Genomic DNA, 19,154 nt, shown 5'->3' with positions numbered 1-19,154 from the left:
CCACTCCCATCAGCTTTGGCAGTTGCATTACTTTTAATTGACTATTTTGGGACATTAATATTGTTATATTGGAAATGTTTGGTCTATAAAATATATTAAATGTATGAGGCCCACAATCAAACATAAAAAAAAATGTATTTATTTATATGTACATCATTTCAGTACATAATGATAATACAATCAAGTCAACAACAATAAGCATGTGGTGTCAGAAAACCTTCCAAAGGAACTTTTCTGTAACATGAAGAACTGTGAATCTACACCGTGCAGCAATACTGCTTACTCAGTATTGCTGGCAGTATTGACAATCAAATCAATAGTAAAAAGCAGAATGAATAAAGTACACAAACCCTACTTGAAATAGCAAAGATTGATAATCTTCACAAAAGGAAGTTTACATCACAACACTGTACACGATACACATTAGAACATGTTCATTCATCATTGCAGACATATTCAACAGAGACTTTATCTTTTAGAGCCTCGTTCTCTCTGTAGATATATAGGGGTGTTTTGGCAACGGTAGATGCACAATCCCTTTGCTTGACAGCCTCTTTCTCCTCCTCCGCAAGTAGATCATTGTAAGAGGCAACACAAAGGTCATGGTCCTGCAAAGAGACAGGGTATCGAGGCATGGCTTTCTCAATGCGTACAGAGCGCCTCACCGGCGTAAAGAAGCGGACGTCTTGACCATTGACCGCGGTGGATTCCCTACGTTGGCTTTGGGGACGACTGGGTAACAGAAAGATGGGAAATCATTAAAGTGATATTTACCATTCAATTATGAAGGACCAGAAATACATACGATACAATACTATTTGGTAATATCAAAAGGGACAGTGCATGCACACATCTTATGCCATGTCTTTTGAAGTAAGGGTGAGGCGTTATAACCTTGCCTGCAAGGTGAATTCTCACGGTATTTGCAAGTTCACAAACACACGAGAATCCATCTTATGCAGCTCCCGCACTTTTAGAAACACCAAAACATGCGGTATGCTGCTATGTGCATACAAACACACAAAACGCTTTTCTAAACTAAATGGATTTGTGGTTTGCTATTTAGAAACTTGTGAGTAGCTAAAATGAGGCACGCTTTATCCAATCAGCAGCAAATGTTCGTCCTCTCACCTAACAATTTACACCGGAACAAACTGATATCAGAGCTAATGGCACTGAAATATCGATCTGGTTTCTTGCCAGGTTTAAAGATCTATGAACGGAACAAAAACAATGAATTTATATGCATTGTCGTATTATTCCCAGCCCTTTCGCTCCAACGTAAAAGAACCCGAAAGCACTTGACAATAATGCATTGGTTTTATATAGTGCTTTTCTGGACACTCAACGACACACATTATTCATTCCCTCCATACTTTGTGGTGGTAAGCTTCTATTGTAGCCACAGCTGCCCTGGGGTAGACTGACGGAAGCGAGGCTACCAGTCTGTGTCATCAGCCCCTCCGACCACCACCAGCCACTCACTCACTCCATTCACCCAGGTTTCCTGGTGTTCCCAAACAGTTTTCCAACCAAGTACCGACCAGAGATCTGACGAGGCCCAGGCGGTACGACAAATGTGAGCAGGGTTCACTTTGCAATGTGTAATTTAAGACTTTTTAAGAACTTTTCAAGACCTGGAATAACAACATTAAGACCAGAATGACAAGGGCACTTACCCTGGCGTTGCTGTTATTTTGTATTTGACCACAGATGAATTTCCCTTCTCAGCACAAATCAGAGCTCGGGTAGGTTTTGGTGTGTTCATTGGGTCATTCATTGTTTCTGGAGAGGTTTCAGATGTATCTGCAGTTTCTTCAGCTTCTTCGTCATCATCATCATCATCTAAAGATCAGAGGTTAGCCAGCTTAAGACAGTTTTTGGCACTTAAAAAACAAAGCAATAAAAAAAAACATTACCATGGTTTTCATCCCTCTTTTTTAAAATACTGAACACAACAGTGCGCAGCTCATCAATGGGCTATAAAAGAAACGTTTTTTTTTTTTTTTTTTAATCTATTCATCTTATTTACACAACAGAGAGTGTTATCTTCTGAAAGAGAAAGAGCTAATTAAATCTTACCTCTAAAACAAGACCAACTGCTTTCTCAAACATGGGGAGGACATCCAGATTACCCTCTCGCTCCATCAAGCGAGCCTGACAAATCCAGTATTTTGCAAATTTCTGAGAAATCTCTGGTAGTCGTGAGAGCACCTCTTTCACCTGGTGAGTCGGGCAGCCCTGTGGTGCAAAATGTTTTAATATACTTGCCATTGTAATTTATTTGTTTTGCAGCTGGACAACCAAACATCTGTAGGCTTTTGTTTCTACATATTCTCTATTCAAATCTATTAGAAAGCACCATACCTCCCCCAAGAGTTTGATGCAGTCTGCCAGGGACCGGTCCACAGCACTGATTAGAGAATGGGCTTTATCTTCCTGCTCCATGTTTGACCAGAAAGGTTGAGGTACTGTAGTAGCTATAGTACGTCTTGCATGGGTCTTTGCTAACATTGGAGGACGCTTGTAGGAAATCCCTTTTGCTTCACGCCATTCCTGAAGCTTTTTTCTTAAAATAAATAAAACAATTAGGGTTTTACGAAGTACGTTAGAAAAAAAAAAATTCTATCTGTGAGTGCCGCTCCACTTACATTCGCTCATCAGCTGCGGTTAGTGTCTTCTGAACGGTTTGCGGAGGAGCCCTGCCTTGTGGCGTCTTCATGCCTGTAGGCTTGTTAATAAAGTTCAGAGTTCTGGGTGGCTGTGGGGCTGTCTGTGAGACTAACGGCATTTTCCTTTGTTTTGAGGCCAAAGATGCACAAATGGGTTTCAAAGAAGGAGCGGTGATCTTCTTTTGATTCTCTTTAGAGTCTATGCTCTTGCTGCTTCCACCGCTACATGCAGCAGACGTTTTGTTGACTTTGAAACTATCCTGAGTTGATGTTATAGCTTTTGCGCTCTTTCCTTTGCATGGTTTATGCTGGTTTATTTTGGCCTGAGATTGATACTGGCTGGCACCATTTGTTGCAGTAGTTCTCACTGTTGAATTTGGCTTTAAAGAATTTGAAGTGCATCTGGCTGACAGTGTATGATTTTGTTTGTGCTGAAGATGTTTAGTCGAAGATGCAGTCGGGCATTTGTTTTGAGGTTTAATTCTCCCTCTCTCCATCACTGCAACAGTTCCCTCACCAGCAGGTTTAAGAACTGCCGATGTTTTTTTACAGGATCTATTTGATGCCTGTGAAGCAAGTCTGTGTGACGTGGTACTGGATTGCACCTTGTTGGTAGATGTTTTACCATCATTAGCTGAGGTAAAAATGTGTGATTTTAAGTTTCTTGGTTGTACCACTGCAGGCATCAATCCGGTTCTCGTCTTAACAATTGGCCCATGTATCATCCTACCATCGACGGTCTTCTTGACAGCTGTAGATGCATTCGTCGTGCCATTTGCTGCTTTAGTAGCTTGTGCCTTTGCAGACTGCACTTTTGTGAGAGGCGGCTTTTGACTGGCTGCATTTAGTGAAGGTTTTGGGTTTATGATAGTGTACGTTCTTGTGAAAGTTGGTATTTGATGAGCTTTCGGTTCTTTGTTAATGGTTGATGCATTTTTACTGTTCTGCTTTGCACTCAGTATATTGCAACTTATGTTTGCTGTGTTTTTTAGAGCGAGTGGTCTTTTGACAGAGTAGGTCAACTGAACAATCTTATCTTTAGTATCCTTGTTGAGAGTGGGAATCCTGTTCTCTTTGTCCATGACAACCTGTCATGATGATGAAAGTAAGATATTAAAATAATAGGAAATAGTTCAACACATGCATGAGCAAAAAGTGAGTAAATCACTTACCTTAACCACTGATCTATCTCTTTTCACCACCTCATCTTTACCCACATTTGGCCTGAGGAATAGAAGTCCATCAATATTGTAATATGATAAACATACAAACTATAAAACAACTTGTAGGAGTGCAGCTTGGATTTAAAGTCGTTGTTTATAGTATCTTCAAAATCATCTCCTTTTGGTGCTCTTCAGAGCAGGGCTCCTTCTTAACAGATGAAAAAGCCTTCATTTTACATGGCTAAATGGATTAAATTAATTTAAATTAATGTAAAACAAAGGCATTTTAACTTTTGAAACCTTTTTGAGAGCTTTTTCATCTACAAAATAACAGTCAGCCACTTGAACACAGCTGAACACAACTAATCGATTTTTTAAATAGTCGACAACCATTTTAGTCATCAATTAGTCGTTTTTCCGGTATACACAGACTCAAAAAGACCAAAATCTGCACTGAAATTCAGTATTATTGATGCTTTTTTGGGGGGTATCTAGAGTGTTTTCTACATTGTAAATGTCATAATTATTATTATCATTATTATATCTAATCAGAAAGCAGAATTGGCTTCCTTCATATTGTTGCCTGGTCTTATAGCCAGCTCCTGTCCTAATGGAATAGTCCTCACTCCATGTTTGCATCCATCTTGCATTTATTAAGTGTGTGCAGTATTGCAATATCATATTGTTATTATTTATAATATGTCCATGTGTCAGTATAGAGATAGTTCTATGGAGTAGGGCTGTTTCAGGCTAGCCTGGTGAGACCAGAACGATACACCTCTGTATTTTTCTATACAGCGGGATATGAGTCGACTGTGGAAATGGGGTTGATGCTACAGTCACCGACTCCATCTCTGGTACAGCAGTGAGTTTGGGGGCAAGACTAATGCAGCTCTGTGTCAGACACCGCCCACCTCTCTTACAGTATCCACCATCTGTCAGAATCTGAGTTAGAGACAGGTGAATTTAACCAATCATGTGTGATAAAACAAAATCATGACATACAACTTTTCTTCCAGCGCTTATTAAAAAGAATATTAGCAGAAATTAGGTTTAGGAAAGTTGTTTTCACACTATGTGGAGCCTCACTTTTTGTACGGGTTGGGGGTACATGTCAAATGGATCAAAAACATAATTAATGGGTAACTTATAGTTCACCAATTGTTTATGCAATGCAAAATACAAAATCTATTGTATATTTAAGCATTTTCACAGTTTATTTAATGCTTTTAATTTCCTAAAGCTCTCATGGAAAGTTTCCAGTATCGTGAATTTTCTGCCTCTTAGCAACCCTACCTGTGATACCTAAAGATGCAGCAGAGTGACACCAAAATCTCAATTTAACTAAAAAATGTTTAAGGCAAAAGTGCTAGGAGTCAATGGATCTTACTTTTTACTGGGTAGTGTCAAGTTTGCTTTTGCTGCCAGGTATTCCATCAACTTTTGACGACGGATCTCTGCAAAAATAGAAAGAAACACTTCAGATATGACTCTTATTTCAGTGTAATGCTAATAGTATACGCAGCGCAATAATAATAATAATAAAAGAATCTGCAGGTGTACAAAAAACAAATCCCATCAGTCTACATCACTTTATTTGGCAGAATTTCCTAAATAGTCGTCTACTTTATAACATTTTCGACATTTAACTATGTGATCAATGTTGTGCTTATGTGGTAATGATGGGTTTTACATCTTACAATTATCTAATTATTCTAAGTTATGTGTTTGCAGAACTTTGTTTAACTCACAAAATATCAAGAAAATCAATCTTGTTTATGTGTATCCGTTATATAATAAAATACAAATATATTACAGTTTATAGCATAATGAATATGTGCTAACCCGTAGTTTTGCTTCGAACACGTTGAACAGGTTTACACGCGCTGGTTTGATGAACGTAATCGTTTTTAGGAAATGTACGCTGGGCGGTCAAACCTATAATCCGCTTCAACATTTGCCCATAGTTCAATCATTGAGTCTCTGCATAATGATAATGAAGTATTTTACTCGTAATAATTGATGTCTCTGGCGGTTAGCATGTTGGCTAGCATCCACCAGAGGAGTCGAAAACTGACTTTCTGTTCAAGTAAAGAATTTAACAATGTAATGTTAGCTTTAGCTCCCTCACCTTTCCTGGTCAGCACAGTTTCTTTGTTGTCCATGTTTGTTGGGGCGGTAACACTATGAAGGCTGTCCATTATCTTATTTGCTGTAAATGTTTGGTTATTGTACGTTGGTTTGCTTCATCTCGTCTCTTGGCTCAACGGGTTTGTTTTGAAAAAGCCGGGACAGACCTCCTCCTCTCTCATTGGGCGAATTTAAAATATATAGTTGGTTACTACGCATGCGCAGTCTGTCTGATCTATGATCTATGATCTGTGATCCATCCACCCTGGCATCATTCTATGATCCATGCTGAGCAGATTTATTATGACCTAGTCTGTGCTTAAAGGAGCTATACCTGATTTTACTTCGAGAAATGGACTCAAATTGATTTAGTCCTCCTTTCGTATATTGTAAACCCAAACGTGTGTGGGGGAAATCAATGTGGATCAAATTATAAAACATTTTTATCATTATTATGAACTTTCAAGCTATTCTAACATTTTTTGTGAAAGTGACCCTGCAAGTTGTGAAATCTGCCTATAAACTTGTCCCTGTAAAGACTTTGGATGCTACAAATATATTAGGAAACTTACGAATAAGTTTGGACCACTAGAAGCATTTTAATTTTGTGGCTTCCACTTTCATTGTTTGCAATCAAAAAATCAGTATAGGGCCTTTAAACCTCAAGTAAAAATAATGAAATAAAAAGGATTACATACATATTCACCATGAGACGTGGGTTACTTTCCCATTTTATTCAGGATATTTAGAAAAAACAATTCCATTTAAATATTTGTTCAATAAAATAAAATCATAAGTTAAATCATAAGTTAAATAAATAAATAGACGTACATGCGCTGCATGTATTAAAATGGTGACCCCTTGTGGCAAAAGCCATCACACTGAACTCTGTACTTAGTACATACAATAACAATACAGTGTGTGAGCAGAAGTAGTGAACAGTTGAAAGAGCCGGAGTCTAAATCTGGCGGAAGTTGAAGGTCTTGTAGTTATGGGAAGCCTCCACACACATTTGAACCGGCTCGTTGTCCTGCTCTATGGTGCTGACGTACCAGTCTGGGAAGAGAGCAGACCGGAGCGTGCTCAATGTCAGCCCAGTGTCGTTCTTGTAGAAAAGAAAACGCATCAAATCACTACCAGTGCTGATGCTTTGGAGCAAGTCTTTGTTTTCCACACTCTGAAACAAAGGCAAACATTGTGAGTCATAACCAGCAACAGTAAGAATTTAAAATGTTACTTTAATGACTGTCTTCACATCACAGTAAATATGAGTGCTTTACCTCCAGGTGCAGGGTTGGCTCAGCTCCCTCCATGTGGCAGGACAGGTATAAGTCTGAGCCTTTGATGCACATGGCCACAGGTCTGGCCTCAGCACTGGTTACTGGGGGTCGATATGTCGACATGTTCAGGTGGACTTAAATGAAAAAACAAGAAAGAATGTTATTTTGATGCACAAAATGATATGCAAAGCCATGTCTAAATCCCTGTAGTGTAATGAGAGTGGTCACCTTTGCGGCTGTCGCTGCCTCCCTGCAGCATTACTGCATGCAGCTTCATACTATTCTGGACCAAGCTTCTCTTTTGGGAGTCAGTCACAGTCACACTGCAGGGGTTCCCTGGTTGTGTTGTTCTGATGAACTGAGGTTGTGTTGAACGCAGCTCTGGTACAAATCTTTCTGTGAAAACAATGCCATTCGAAAATAAGTCACAAGTGATGAAGCTGTAGTGCAGTGACAGAGGCATGGGCAAAGATGTAGCTGTCCTACCTTCGACTATGCTTTCCAACATGATGCTCAGCAGGTTTTCATCTCTGAAGTCTGGGCTCAGGAGAGATTGGCCCGCACTGTTTTTCAGCCTCTCCATTGCAATGATGAGGTTCGCCACTCGCTTCATGGTCATAGGGTTCTCTGAAACCTCCAAGTCCAGTCCCTTTGGCATTTTGGAGCTCCACATGTGGCTGTCGAGGCACATCCTTTCTGTTTCCATCTTTTCAGTTGCTGCTTGGAAAATCAAGAATTAATACCTGAAACTAAAATGTACATCTAAATGTATACAATAAAAAGAAAGCCAATATACCTTGATTCTTTGCAAAGTATAAGATTGATGAGGTCTCTGGATCAAATCCCAATGGTCGCTTTACTCTGTCAGTACTGTTCCCTCTGCTCTTTCCTCTAGTATTTATACAGCCATGAAGGGAGTTTTCCCTTTCAGCTCCCGGAAGTGGCATTGTGACGAGCTGTGATGATGAAATACTGTTCTTTTCACGCTGCTGCACTGGCTTTAAGGAGGACCTTGTCATCTACACAATGTTATAAAACAATATATATAACAACTTCATGCATTCTTATTTGATTTCAGACTATAATAATAAAGTATGTTTTGTAATGCCGTAGTTTCTATTATCTAACTTCTTCTATATCAGTGCAATCTATCTGGCCCTTCAAAGCAGAGGCAGTGACGAAATACCAAACTCTGCCAAGTTGATGCAACTTTAATTGTTATTGTTTGTGGAATTTACAGCTCTGTCATATTCAGCGGGGGCTGCTCGCATGTGAGACAATGCAGGAAACTGAGATTAAGAATATTTGGTATTTCATAGCTTTTAGTTTGACCTTCGTTGAGAATTGTTGTTATTTCCATAAATTCAAAAAATGAATTCAGTGTTGATATTTATAGGACTTATGTTACACCGATGCAAAAACCTTTTATTGCAAATGAATGGAGGAGTTTAATTGTGCTAAGGCTCGAGCATAGACTTTAAATACTAATTTGGTATTTTAGTGTCGTTTGTAGTGTGGAATTATAAGGGTTTGATTGTTGGCCCAGTTTAAGTGGACAAGGTAGGCAAGTTATTGGGTGAAAAACGAACATTTTATTAAAAAGAAATATACTTTGAATACATTTTACTTTTGGCAAGGCAGGTGGCGGTTGTGTTAGATTACAGTGTTCCTAAAGGATGAGTAATTTGGGAAAATTACAATTACTCCAATGCCCACGGCACAACCTAACTCTGGGTGTGGCTATATTAATGTAACATTCCTTTGTTAGCTGCTGACTATTGTCCCTGTTGTTCCTTGCATGGCAGGCCTTTATTGAGTTTGGCACATCCCATTTTTATTCTACCACTGAAAAAAGAGGAAGAGTGTGATAATATTAACCATGACAAGACAAAAATGTTGAATGAAGCACTTCATGGTGGTTCTCAACTGGTATGGCTTCAGGGCCCACAGTCACCCTGGGATGACAAATACCATAGACTTGTAAAACATAATGTGAAATAGTGTCTTTTCCTCAAAAAATGTGTTGAATAAGTATTAAATAAGCCAGAAAAGCTGAAATTATGATCAAAACAACCTGATATCAGTCATTTGAACAGACGTCAGTGATTCTATACTTTTCCTGTACATAAATATTAAAAGAAAGGCTCGCACTTGTCTCGACCAACCTGTTGAGAACCACCGGTCTAGAATACATAAGCAATTACTCACTATTGTAATTACGGACTCTTTACTCATAGGAAGTACAACTAATGTTGAGAGATTGTGGGTATGTATTGTGGAAGGTTTTTACTGTAGAAGTGATGCTCGGACAGGAACAGTCACATTTTCATGATCTGTCCCTGATGCTGGAACTTTAGATGAAGTTCTTTGAAGTGAAGAGTAATGTATTATTATTGTTCTATTTAGATTTAGAACGATATACAGTGTATCCAGGGAGGAGCACCCCTCCAAGTGTTCGTATGTCTGATAGTAAAAATAAGTTTTTGTTTGAAATTTGTTTTCTTTTGGCTTCACAGTTTAAGAAGTAGCTCTAAGCAGCTTCTTAACATTGGTGTCAGATAAAATATTGTCCTTCAAAAGGCTGCACAATATAATTGTAATGGGTTGTACAAATTATAAAAGGTTTGCATGAGGCAATATCACCATATGGTAGAGAGGTGGTTCTCAACTGAGGAGTCTGACTTTCTTTTAATATTTATGTACAGGAAAAGTACTGAATCACTACTTGGGTCTGTTCAAATTGTTTTCATCATGTCAGCTTTTTCTGGCTTATTTAATACTTATTCAATAACAATTTGAGGAAAAGACAATTTTTCACATGATATTTTTATGTAGTTTTATGCTTTATGTAGCTTGTCATCCCAGGGTGACTGTGAGTGATGAGAACTATTGTGGTAAAGGATAATGCAAATGACATGCAGTGGATAATCAATGCCTCTTCTGGCTATGTTGCCAGATAAAGAATGTATCAAATAAGTTTTGTTTGTTGAACAATAATATTTGAATTTATGATTATGACCGGGCTTATGGAGGCTATGTTTATTTCACAAAATATTTGAGTAGTACCACCTCATGACTCAACTGGGAGAACAAAAGATCTAAAATAGTCTTGGACTAAATTATGTCTAAATTGGCTGAAAACTGTCTCCAAACCAGAATAACAAATGCATTTACAAAGTATGAATAAAATTAAATCAAATGAGAATTTATCAAATCTAAAATTGCAGATGAAAGTCCGCTTCTTTTTATATTTTTCAATACTTCAACTAAATCCAATACATTCAAATTCAATACTAAATTCAGTGTTTATGTTCTCTTAGAGCATGATCAGTGTAGAATATTTACAAACAAAAAATGAATGTATGTTATTTTCATATCAGACTGAAACAAGTAAAGCCAAAAATGAAAAACAAAACAAAAAAAACACCACAAAACATTTGAAAGATGCGCATTTTTAAAAAGTTTATCACAGTATCAGTCTATTGTCTTCTCGAGGTCACCCTGTCGCACAAGTTTTACTGCTAAAATTCCCAGTGATGTCACGCGGGAGCAGCCTCGGTTCCTACGATTTCACAAGACTCCCGCAAAGGATTATTCTCACTTCCTCGCCCACTCAGTCTGCACACATTACGACAGAGCTGCTGCTTAATGGTTTGCAAATGAGGAAGTTGCAAACCTGGATTTAGGTGGGGAAAAAAAGCAATATTTTCAATCTTGCAGATCTCAATTACTGAATTGAATAATCAGTGTTGTAACTTATTTCTAACACATTATCCAAACATTGATATTTGTTTAGGAGCAATTTATACTTTAATGTAAAGTACAAAACACCAATACCGTCATGTAGAAACATCATCTAAAGGGGACCGGAGATTTCTGTAAATCTATAGGTTGTGAACCCTTTGAACTTGTGTCTTTGGAATTTTAGAATAAAAACCTTAACATCAAGAAATTGGTAATCTGAATGATTACACATTTTCATGGTATATGGCAGGGGTAGGCAACGTCAGGCCCGGGGGCCAAATCTGGCCCTCCAGCACAGAACCTCTGGCCCCCAAGCTAATTTTGAGAAATATTAATATGCAAATAAGATCAGATACCTGTTGAAGTACTCTTAAAATGCGAGAGGTAGTGTCAGTATTTTAATGTCCTGTCAGAACGTCCCGCTTGGTTATATATAATGATAAACAGTGATTCTCTAATGGTGGGTCGGGACCCAAAAGTGGGTCACGGAACTATTTTCAGTGGGTCGCGAGTCCATAGGGAACTAATATTCAATATTTTCCATCTGAAACTGCACAGAAACATTAACTGTGTCAGTTAAAATTAATGTTATTGGGTTGTTTTGATCATAATTTCAGTCTTATTGGGAAATCTACAGCTTGTTCAACAAACACTTGTGTGGAAAATACAATATTTTACACGATACATGACAAATTGCAGTTTTATTTGGGGCCTCGGCTTGTCATCCGAGGGGAAAGGTGCGTCCCAAAGCCCTGCCACCGGAGAACCACTGATGTAAAACAGAAAACAGTTCTTTACTTTAGGCTACAATGTTGAGGTTCGGCCCTTGGGTGTTTTGGCAATGATGGAAATCGGCCCTCCACGACGCAAACATGCCTACCGCTGGTATATGGTATGGATGTTATGGATTGTACATACACTAAAACATGTACAATAAACGGGGCAGGACTGTTGCTGAATGTCTGTCCAAAGACAATCCTTTTCTACCGTGAGACAGCTGATAATGATGAGATAAAGAACCTGAATTCTATTGTGTAATAGTTCCAGCAAGTGATTCCCTGCAGATGTTGTAGTTTCCCATTCTGAAGAAAAGCGGAAGTGAGTACAAAGAGCATTTAACCACTTTCCGTGTTGAAAAAAAGAAATTCAACTTTTGCAGCATGAACTGTATTGATACACGGATTACTGCAAATGCTTATCAAAATGAGCATTTTAGTGAGCATCTACACTTGAGATGCACAACTTAAAGGTCCTATACCTGATTTTTGATCACACACATTGAAAGAGGAAGCCCTAACCTTTCTTCACAGGGATGAGTTTATAGCAGTGTCGCTTTTCAGGGTCACTTTCACAGGAATGCCAGAAAAGCAAAATCCTCCTTTTTGGTCAGTCTTAGTGGAACCAGACATTTTCAAAGAAATCGGAAAAACTACATGGGAAAAAGTAGAGAACGAGGGAACACACTTAAAAACCAAGTTCACTCAGGTCCAAATCAAACACAATGCATCAATCATAGTATTTGGCAGTCTATACCTTTAATTTAAAAGAAGACAGGTGTACAGTCAGGTACAGTAAAAAAATGGAGTGTAATCTTCAACATTATATTTGGCTTTGTTGGGAAAAAAAAAAAAAATACAAATACCAATGTGCACCCAATCCCACCAAACCAATTAAAAATACAAAAAGAACATAAAACACATTGTAAAATCACAAAGCAAGCTAAAAATTTCATAAATTTCATCCTCCATTTCACAAATAAAATATATTTATATACACACGTACATTGTATACAATAAATAAAGTTTCTAGTAATTATTTTCTAGTCATGAGGCGAGTACGACTCCCTCTTTTGGTTGTGTTCCCATCAACTCTGGTGATGGTCATTTTGGTCACATGCACACATTAGACACTTACATCCAGGCACAAAACCGCAACTGTTTTCACGTCAGTGCAGCTGCTATAATCGGAGACAATCAAGTCAAAGAAACGCAAAAATAAAGCTAATATGTCCTGGCAACTAGGCCTGTCACGAAGAATTACATCAACTTAGTATGTAGGAAATGAACAATCAGATTTTTTTTGGTTGCATATTTGCACTTTTGTTGATTCCAAACTATACAGGGTTGACCAATTAAAGGGATATTTCAGAATTTTTGACATAGGGCCTCAATTCCTAGTTATCCAGAGTGTTGTTGATTGGTTTCTGGTGATTTATATATATTTTAATTCATGCAGTCCTTATAGTTGAAGAGTTTAGTGGTGCTAGGCTAGTGCTAGGCTAGCGCATGTCTATGGTAACTAGTAGCCTGCATTAAAAACAGCACAGTGCACCCGAGGAAAATCACTTATAACACCACACTACCGATATATATGTCTGTGTTGACTGAATTGTTTTCGAAATATAACCACTTTGCATTTAAAATAACTTCTATCTGAGCAGCTTCCTGGTTGTAGCTACGCTGCCACGGAGTGATCGGCTAGGTTACCGGATCTACAGTAGTTTGTTTACCTGCAGCCGGCATTACTACACGTGGAATTCACAAAGGAGCTTTCTACAAATCAGATATGGCAACGTTTCGAGGACTACCCAGTGATTTTGAACAGGTTTTTAATGCAAGCTACTAGTTACCATAGACATGCGCTGGCCTAGCACTAGCTTAGCACAACGAAACCCTTCAAATATAAGGAGTGCATGAATTAAAACAAAAAAATATCTCCAGATATCAACAACACTCTGGATAACTAGGAAATAAGGCCTTATGTCAAAAATCCAGAACGATCCCTCTAAGACACTAATGCACTCACTGTGATTTTCATGCTTTTTTATGGCTATGAGTGGTTGTTAATGTTATTGTTTGTATAAAAAATGCTCTTAAAATTTTGCTCCCCGTGACAGGCCTACCCTGCAACACATTCATACTGATTGTCAAGAAACAGATTGGCTGCCTATTTGTGATCAATTCTCAAACCACTCGAAAAAGGCAAAGCAGTACAGTAATCCATCCAAACAGTTTAATAAATATAATTTTTTTCACCATCAGGGTTCATGGAAGATGTACGAGTTGTTGCTCCCGTTTTGAGAGTAAGTTATGGTGGTTTCCTTCGAGCTGGTGATTTTGATGGAGAGGGCTGCAAGTGCTACACATGCGGCAGTGTTGGGTTAGGGACATACAGTAGGCTTGAGAAGTCTGAGACAAATAGGGTTGCAAAGGTCTCCCTGAGTCTTTTTGATTAGGACAGAGAATAGAAGGTAGCCGAGCTGCAGGTCCACAGATATCACGAAGGCGCACAGGCGTACAAAACAAGGACAGAAGATTCTCCCTACTTTAGTTAAACGTCTGCTTGCTTTGGCATGTCCACATACGTGTTTCTCTTTTGTCTCTGTCAGCAGTAATGTGCAAATGGAGTGGGACTGGGAGGGGCAAGGGGGAGGGGAGGGGGTTGGGGTCAGATGCTGTTGTCCAGTGCACTGTGGTGATTCGGGGCACTGTGCGGGGAGTGGACTTCGTTGTGGAGGAGTAACGTGGTCTCGTCCGGACCATTTTCCAGCATGCTGGAATCCGGCCCGCTCAGATCTGTGATGGCTAGTGCGATGGAGGCAGGGGGGGTGTTGGTGGTGGTGGTGGTGGTGGTAGGGGGTACGATGTTTTCCAGGAAGGGTGCCGTGTGGTGGCCGCTCTCTGGAGACTGGGGCGTGCTGTCCAGGCGGGATGCCATCAAGCCATTCTGGTACTGAGCCTTGGTGATCTGGAAAAAAAAAATAATAATACAGGGTTACAAGTCATAAAAATGTCACTTTTTTGTTACGTTTTTGTCAAATCAAACTGTGTTGTGAAACTGGATGCGGCCTGGTTCTTAATAGAAGACAAGTTCGAACGTGTTTGATTGTTTTCGAAAGACCATGAGTTGTTATGTGTCACACACCCTTTAATTACAGGTGTCAACACAGGAAATCATCAGCATAGGTAATATGGAAAGTTTTTCCTTTCTTAACGAAGCAATCTACACAGAGTAAGTCTGTAGTAACAGTGGTGGGAACCCCCTGGTTTCCAAAGACATTTGGAGGAACTACCAACTTCACAGATGGGTAGCACGGTGGAAAAATGACTATCCTTTGTGATCTTAAAGGGATATTTCAGGATTCTTGACATAGGGCTTAATTTCCTAGTTATCCAGAGTGTTGTTGAATTCTGGAGATATATATATTTTTCAATTCATGCAGTCCTTATATTTGAAGAGTTTAGTGGTGCTAGGCTAGTGCTAGGCTAGTGCTAGGCTAGTGCTAGGCTAGTGCTAGGCTAGTGCTAGGCTAGTGCTAGGCTAGCGCATGTCTATGGTAACTAGTAGCCTGCATTAAAAACCTCTTTAAAATCATTGGGTCGTCCTCCAAACGTTGCCATATCTGATTTGTAGAAAGCTCTTTTGTGAATTCCACGTCGTGTAGTAATGCGGCCGCAGGTAAACAAACTAGATCCAGTAACAAAAGTAAGCTGATGCTGCTCAAATATAAGTTATTTTAAATGCAAACTAGTTATATTAAAAAAAATACATATATTCAGTTAACACAGACATTTATATGGGTAGTCTGGTGTTATAAGTGATTTGACTCAGGTGAACTGTGGAGTGGGTCAGACTGTTTTTAATGCAGGCTACTAGTTACCATAGACATGCACTAGCCTAGCACCAGCCTATCCCCAGCCTATCCCTAGCCTAGCACTAGCCTATCCCTAGCCTAGCACTAGCCTAGCACCACTAAAGTCTACAAATATAAGGACTGCATGAATTAAAAAAAATAATAAAAATCACCAGAAATACAACAACACTCTGGATAACTAGGAAATGAGGCCCTATGTCAAAAATCCTGAAATATCCCTTTAATTTAACTGGGTAAATAACAGGAACAACCCATGACTAAATAAGTGCAAACTGAAAATTAAAAAAAAAGCAAAGGGAAGTGATCCTAAATCAAACTCAAGACCTGCCGGAATACTGAAAATGCAACATGAAATCAGTACCACAGTTTGGGAACCACGGTGTGGGTGATTTTACAATAATGATACTTTAAAAGGCACCTTGACAAACTGTATGTCGCTCAGAGCTCGCACGTGGAAGTCGGGGATGTACTGCTGGATGGGGAGGCTGTTGTTGAGCTGGCTGTTGCTGCCACTGATGGACAGCGACTCTGTCCGGTCCGCTCCACTCAGAGAGGCCGTGCGGTTCAGCCCGCTGACGTGAGAGGGAGAGCGAAACTCTGGAACACACACATCAACAACTGTGGCATTACAACTGGAGGAGGTCAGGGCGCTACTGAGATGCACTGACTACTTTCTATGATGGAGAGCAAGATGCAGGGAATCCGTTATGAAGACACACATGATGACGAATTAGTGGCACATTTCTAGACATTTTCTAGAGGAGTGCGGAGACGGGATTAGAGAAGAAAACAGGTTAATATATTGTTCAGTCAACACCTGATCAAGTCATTAACTACAGCATTATTCATTTCTGTTAACACATCAAACAGTAAACACAAAAAAAGATGTGTACAATACTTGTACACATATACATACATGAGAACTTTAGAAACAGTATATACAAACACATAATAAAGTTATAAGTTAAATAATCAAAGGGTGGTACAATTTGGAAAAAATATCCAATAGGTTGTGTTCATGTTCTAGAATTCTATTTCAGTTGGAGGGCATATGCCAATACATTTCTAAAAAGGAAATGTCCAAATATTTTCCTTGATCATTCTTTGACAGTGATTGGATTCACAAACCTGCCACCTTATTTTTATGGCTGAAAGTCCTTCCTCCTGACCAATGTCACGCATATGTTTTTGAATATTGTCACCACTTAGACCATAGTTCATATGTGCAGGAAGACACGACTTTGAACTTTGTGACAGTTTTTGTTTCATGTGAACTGGCCCAGGAATTTCCTGAGAAATTCACAATAAACTAAGACAAGAAATCTGCATTTTGACCCTTAGCATAGTTACAGCCATGGAATTTTCAGTTGCTCCATCTCAATATTTAACTATGGGCTCTTTAGAATATTGTGATGCCACATGAACACAACCAGCAGAATTTGGGATTTTTGGAAAGAAAAAAAAAGCATTTCAGAATGTTGCAGAGGTCTAAACATCAGGATAAGCAGATTTATAAACAGGGTAATTGTTCCAACTGCCCCATAGCAACCTTTCGTGTAATATAGAAACACCATGCAATTTTAATTAATATAGATAGAAAATAATATCTTGCATTACATGACACAATTTGGCATAATACAAAAGCTTGGTTTGTTTGTGGTATTTTTCCACCTTCAAACTGAAATCCAAATGACTAACTCCTGTGTGTGTGTCACACTACTGTCAGGACTTTTTTGTGTTAACTGTGGCACGCCAACTTCCTCCAAATCATCCAGGAATACGTCACATGCACACACTCCATCCATCAGATGTGCAGCATCACTGTATTACCCATGGGTATGAGTCGTCCAGTAGGGGGCCTCAGTGAGTCATAGGACACTGTTTTACCTGGACACGTCAACTGCGTTAGCTTTCACAACATTAATATAAGTTAAGACAAGATGAGCTAGCGCTATTTAGTAAGAGATGATGTTAAACTATTACACTATTATTAGCATTGATGTATAGTTAGTGGGCTACAGAGTCTGTCACACACATGAGAAACATCCCTACATTATTAAGGCAATTAAAAGGTTTTAGTATTTTATTGTGCTAATGTAGCCTTTCCCACTATACTTTTCACACACTCGCTAATTTTACTGATTTCTTTACAAAGTTACTATAATCCCCGCATTGCTCAAATGCAGAGCAGAAAGCTACTTTCCAAGGGCCTACATGGTACATTGTACAGTAGGGCTGGGCGATATATTGATATTTAAGATAAATCGATATATTTTTGAATGACATAATAATTACCGCGTATGTAAGGGATAATGTATAGAACGCTGGTCATTATCGGGAAAATAAGCACCGACAGGGCGAACCAGACTGGGTGAAAACTCGATTCTGATTGGCTGGAAGGTGTCTATTAAAAAGTGATAATGTACACCAGTTAAAAAACAGTTAAATCACGTTCTATATCACTCCACTTGCAGCTGTTTCCATTGTAACGATAAACAACTGAGCTGGAACTACTTTCAGGTAAAACACATTCCCACAATTTTCAGTTTTTCAGGGATCCAGGAAATATTTAAGAGGATCCGGCAAATAATTGATCTGATATAATGGTCTGTTCCCCAAATTCTTCACATCAGACCAAAAGTGTTCCTGAAACTACTAATTTACAAATTAAATACTGCATTTCATAGAGAGCTTTCAATAAAACTACTTGCTTTGACTTAACATTTCATTTCACAGCTCTCACTTTGCGGTAAAAATATAGGGGTTACATATCGTATATATCGATATTCAACCAAAATATATTGGGATACGACTTTTGGTTCATATCGCCCAGTCCTATTGTACTGTAGTTTTTGCCACAGATTGATCATTAGAAAGCACAGCCTTCATCTCATGATTGATGTAGGTCGACCCTTTCACTTCCCTAAAACACTTTCAGTTCTAACATGGGGTTTTGGTAAAAAATCTCTTCTCCTCTTCAATCAAACCACAACGTCTAAGCACATGCGTCGACATTTATCTGCTGAAATAAATAAACTCTAAATGCACTCATTAGAAATATTTTCTGCATTATTCGCCATTAGATCAAGATGAACTGTCATATGTGATTGTTAAAAAAAATCTGTCTCAATAATAAAATTGTCTGATTGATCAAAAACACTTAAAAGCTACAGTTTAAACAGTATGACTAAGACTAAATTGAGTCATTGCTTCTACCTGTCGTCAATATAACCTTTAAAAAACATATCGCCCTAACTTAGCGCTGTCCATCCATCCCGTAATGTTAGAGCACCCAGACATGCCGGAGGTTACCTGACAAGCGAGAGAACAGAGAAAACCTCTTAAAGGAGAGGTGCCGCTGACGAGGGGCGGCCACTGAGAGCAGCAGGGACAGGTGTGCACACGGGACAGAGGGGACAGCAAGGTGGGACAGTCAGTGAAACACAGACAAACCAATGTCAACATGAAAAGGGAGATCTTGGTAATTGCAGCGGTAGTGACACTTTAATAA

General features: G+C 38.9%; 3 protein-coding genes across 4 annotated transcripts in view; all 3 read right to left on the bottom strand.

The window, feature by feature from the left end:
* Positions 1 to 299: 299 nt before the first annotated feature.
* On the bottom strand, positions 300 to 6,137 carry ckap2l (cytoskeleton associated protein 2-like). The gene is made up of 9 exons (XM_079575351.1): positions 5,967 to 6,137; positions 5,226 to 5,292; positions 3,845 to 3,896; positions 2,652 to 3,760; positions 2,368 to 2,569; positions 2,083 to 2,241; positions 1,920 to 1,980; positions 1,680 to 1,845; positions 300 to 732 (listed from the first exon to the last, which is right to left on the bottom strand). Exons 1-9 carry the CDS (start codon positions 6,034 to 6,036, stop codon positions 435 to 437), a joined length of 2,184 nt encoding a protein of 727 aa, XP_079431477.1. The 5' UTR covers positions 6,037 to 6,137; the 3' UTR covers positions 300 to 434.
* A 573-nt stretch (positions 6,138 to 6,710) lies between these two features.
* On the bottom strand, positions 6,711 to 8,171 carry LOC306980527 (interleukin-1 beta-like). Its single transcript, XM_079579956.1, has 5 exons — positions 8,042 to 8,171; positions 7,732 to 7,962; positions 7,474 to 7,641; positions 7,246 to 7,379; positions 6,711 to 7,142 (listed from the first exon to the last, which is right to left on the bottom strand). The coding sequence occupies exons 2-5, from the start codon at positions 7,949 to 7,951 to the stop codon at positions 6,924 to 6,926; spliced, it is 741 nt and encodes a 246-aa protein (XP_079436082.1). The 5' UTR covers positions 7,952 to 7,962; positions 8,042 to 8,171; the 3' UTR covers positions 6,711 to 6,923.
* Positions 8,172 to 13,508: 5,337 nt separating this feature from the next.
* LOC306974497 (metal transporter CNNM4) overlaps positions 13,509 to 19,154 on the bottom strand; it is a 34,095-nt gene continuing 28,449 nt past the window's right edge. Inside the window, exons 6-8 of one of the 2 annotated variants that reach the window (XM_079571748.1) lie at positions 18,956 to 19,018; positions 16,062 to 16,240; positions 13,509 to 14,736 (exon numbers count right to left, since the gene is read on the bottom strand). In XM_079571748.1, the coding sequence (XP_079427874.1) occupies positions 14,437 to 14,736; positions 16,062 to 16,240; positions 18,956 to 19,018 (542 nt within the window). In that variant the 3' untranslated portion in view covers positions 13,509 to 14,436. The remainder of the gene's footprint in view (positions 14,737 to 16,061; positions 16,241 to 18,955; positions 19,019 to 19,154) is intronic. The other variant, XM_079571749.1, reaches the window with a different exon arrangement.

This window comes from Gobius niger (assembly GCF_951799975.1).
Source record: "Gobius niger genome assembly, chromosome: 1".
Classification (NCBI taxonomy): Eukaryota; Metazoa; Chordata; class Actinopteri; order Gobiiformes; family Gobiidae; genus Gobius; species Gobius niger.
Note: the sequence above shows the minus strand (reverse complement) of the source record. Positions and strands in the feature narration are given on the sequence as shown.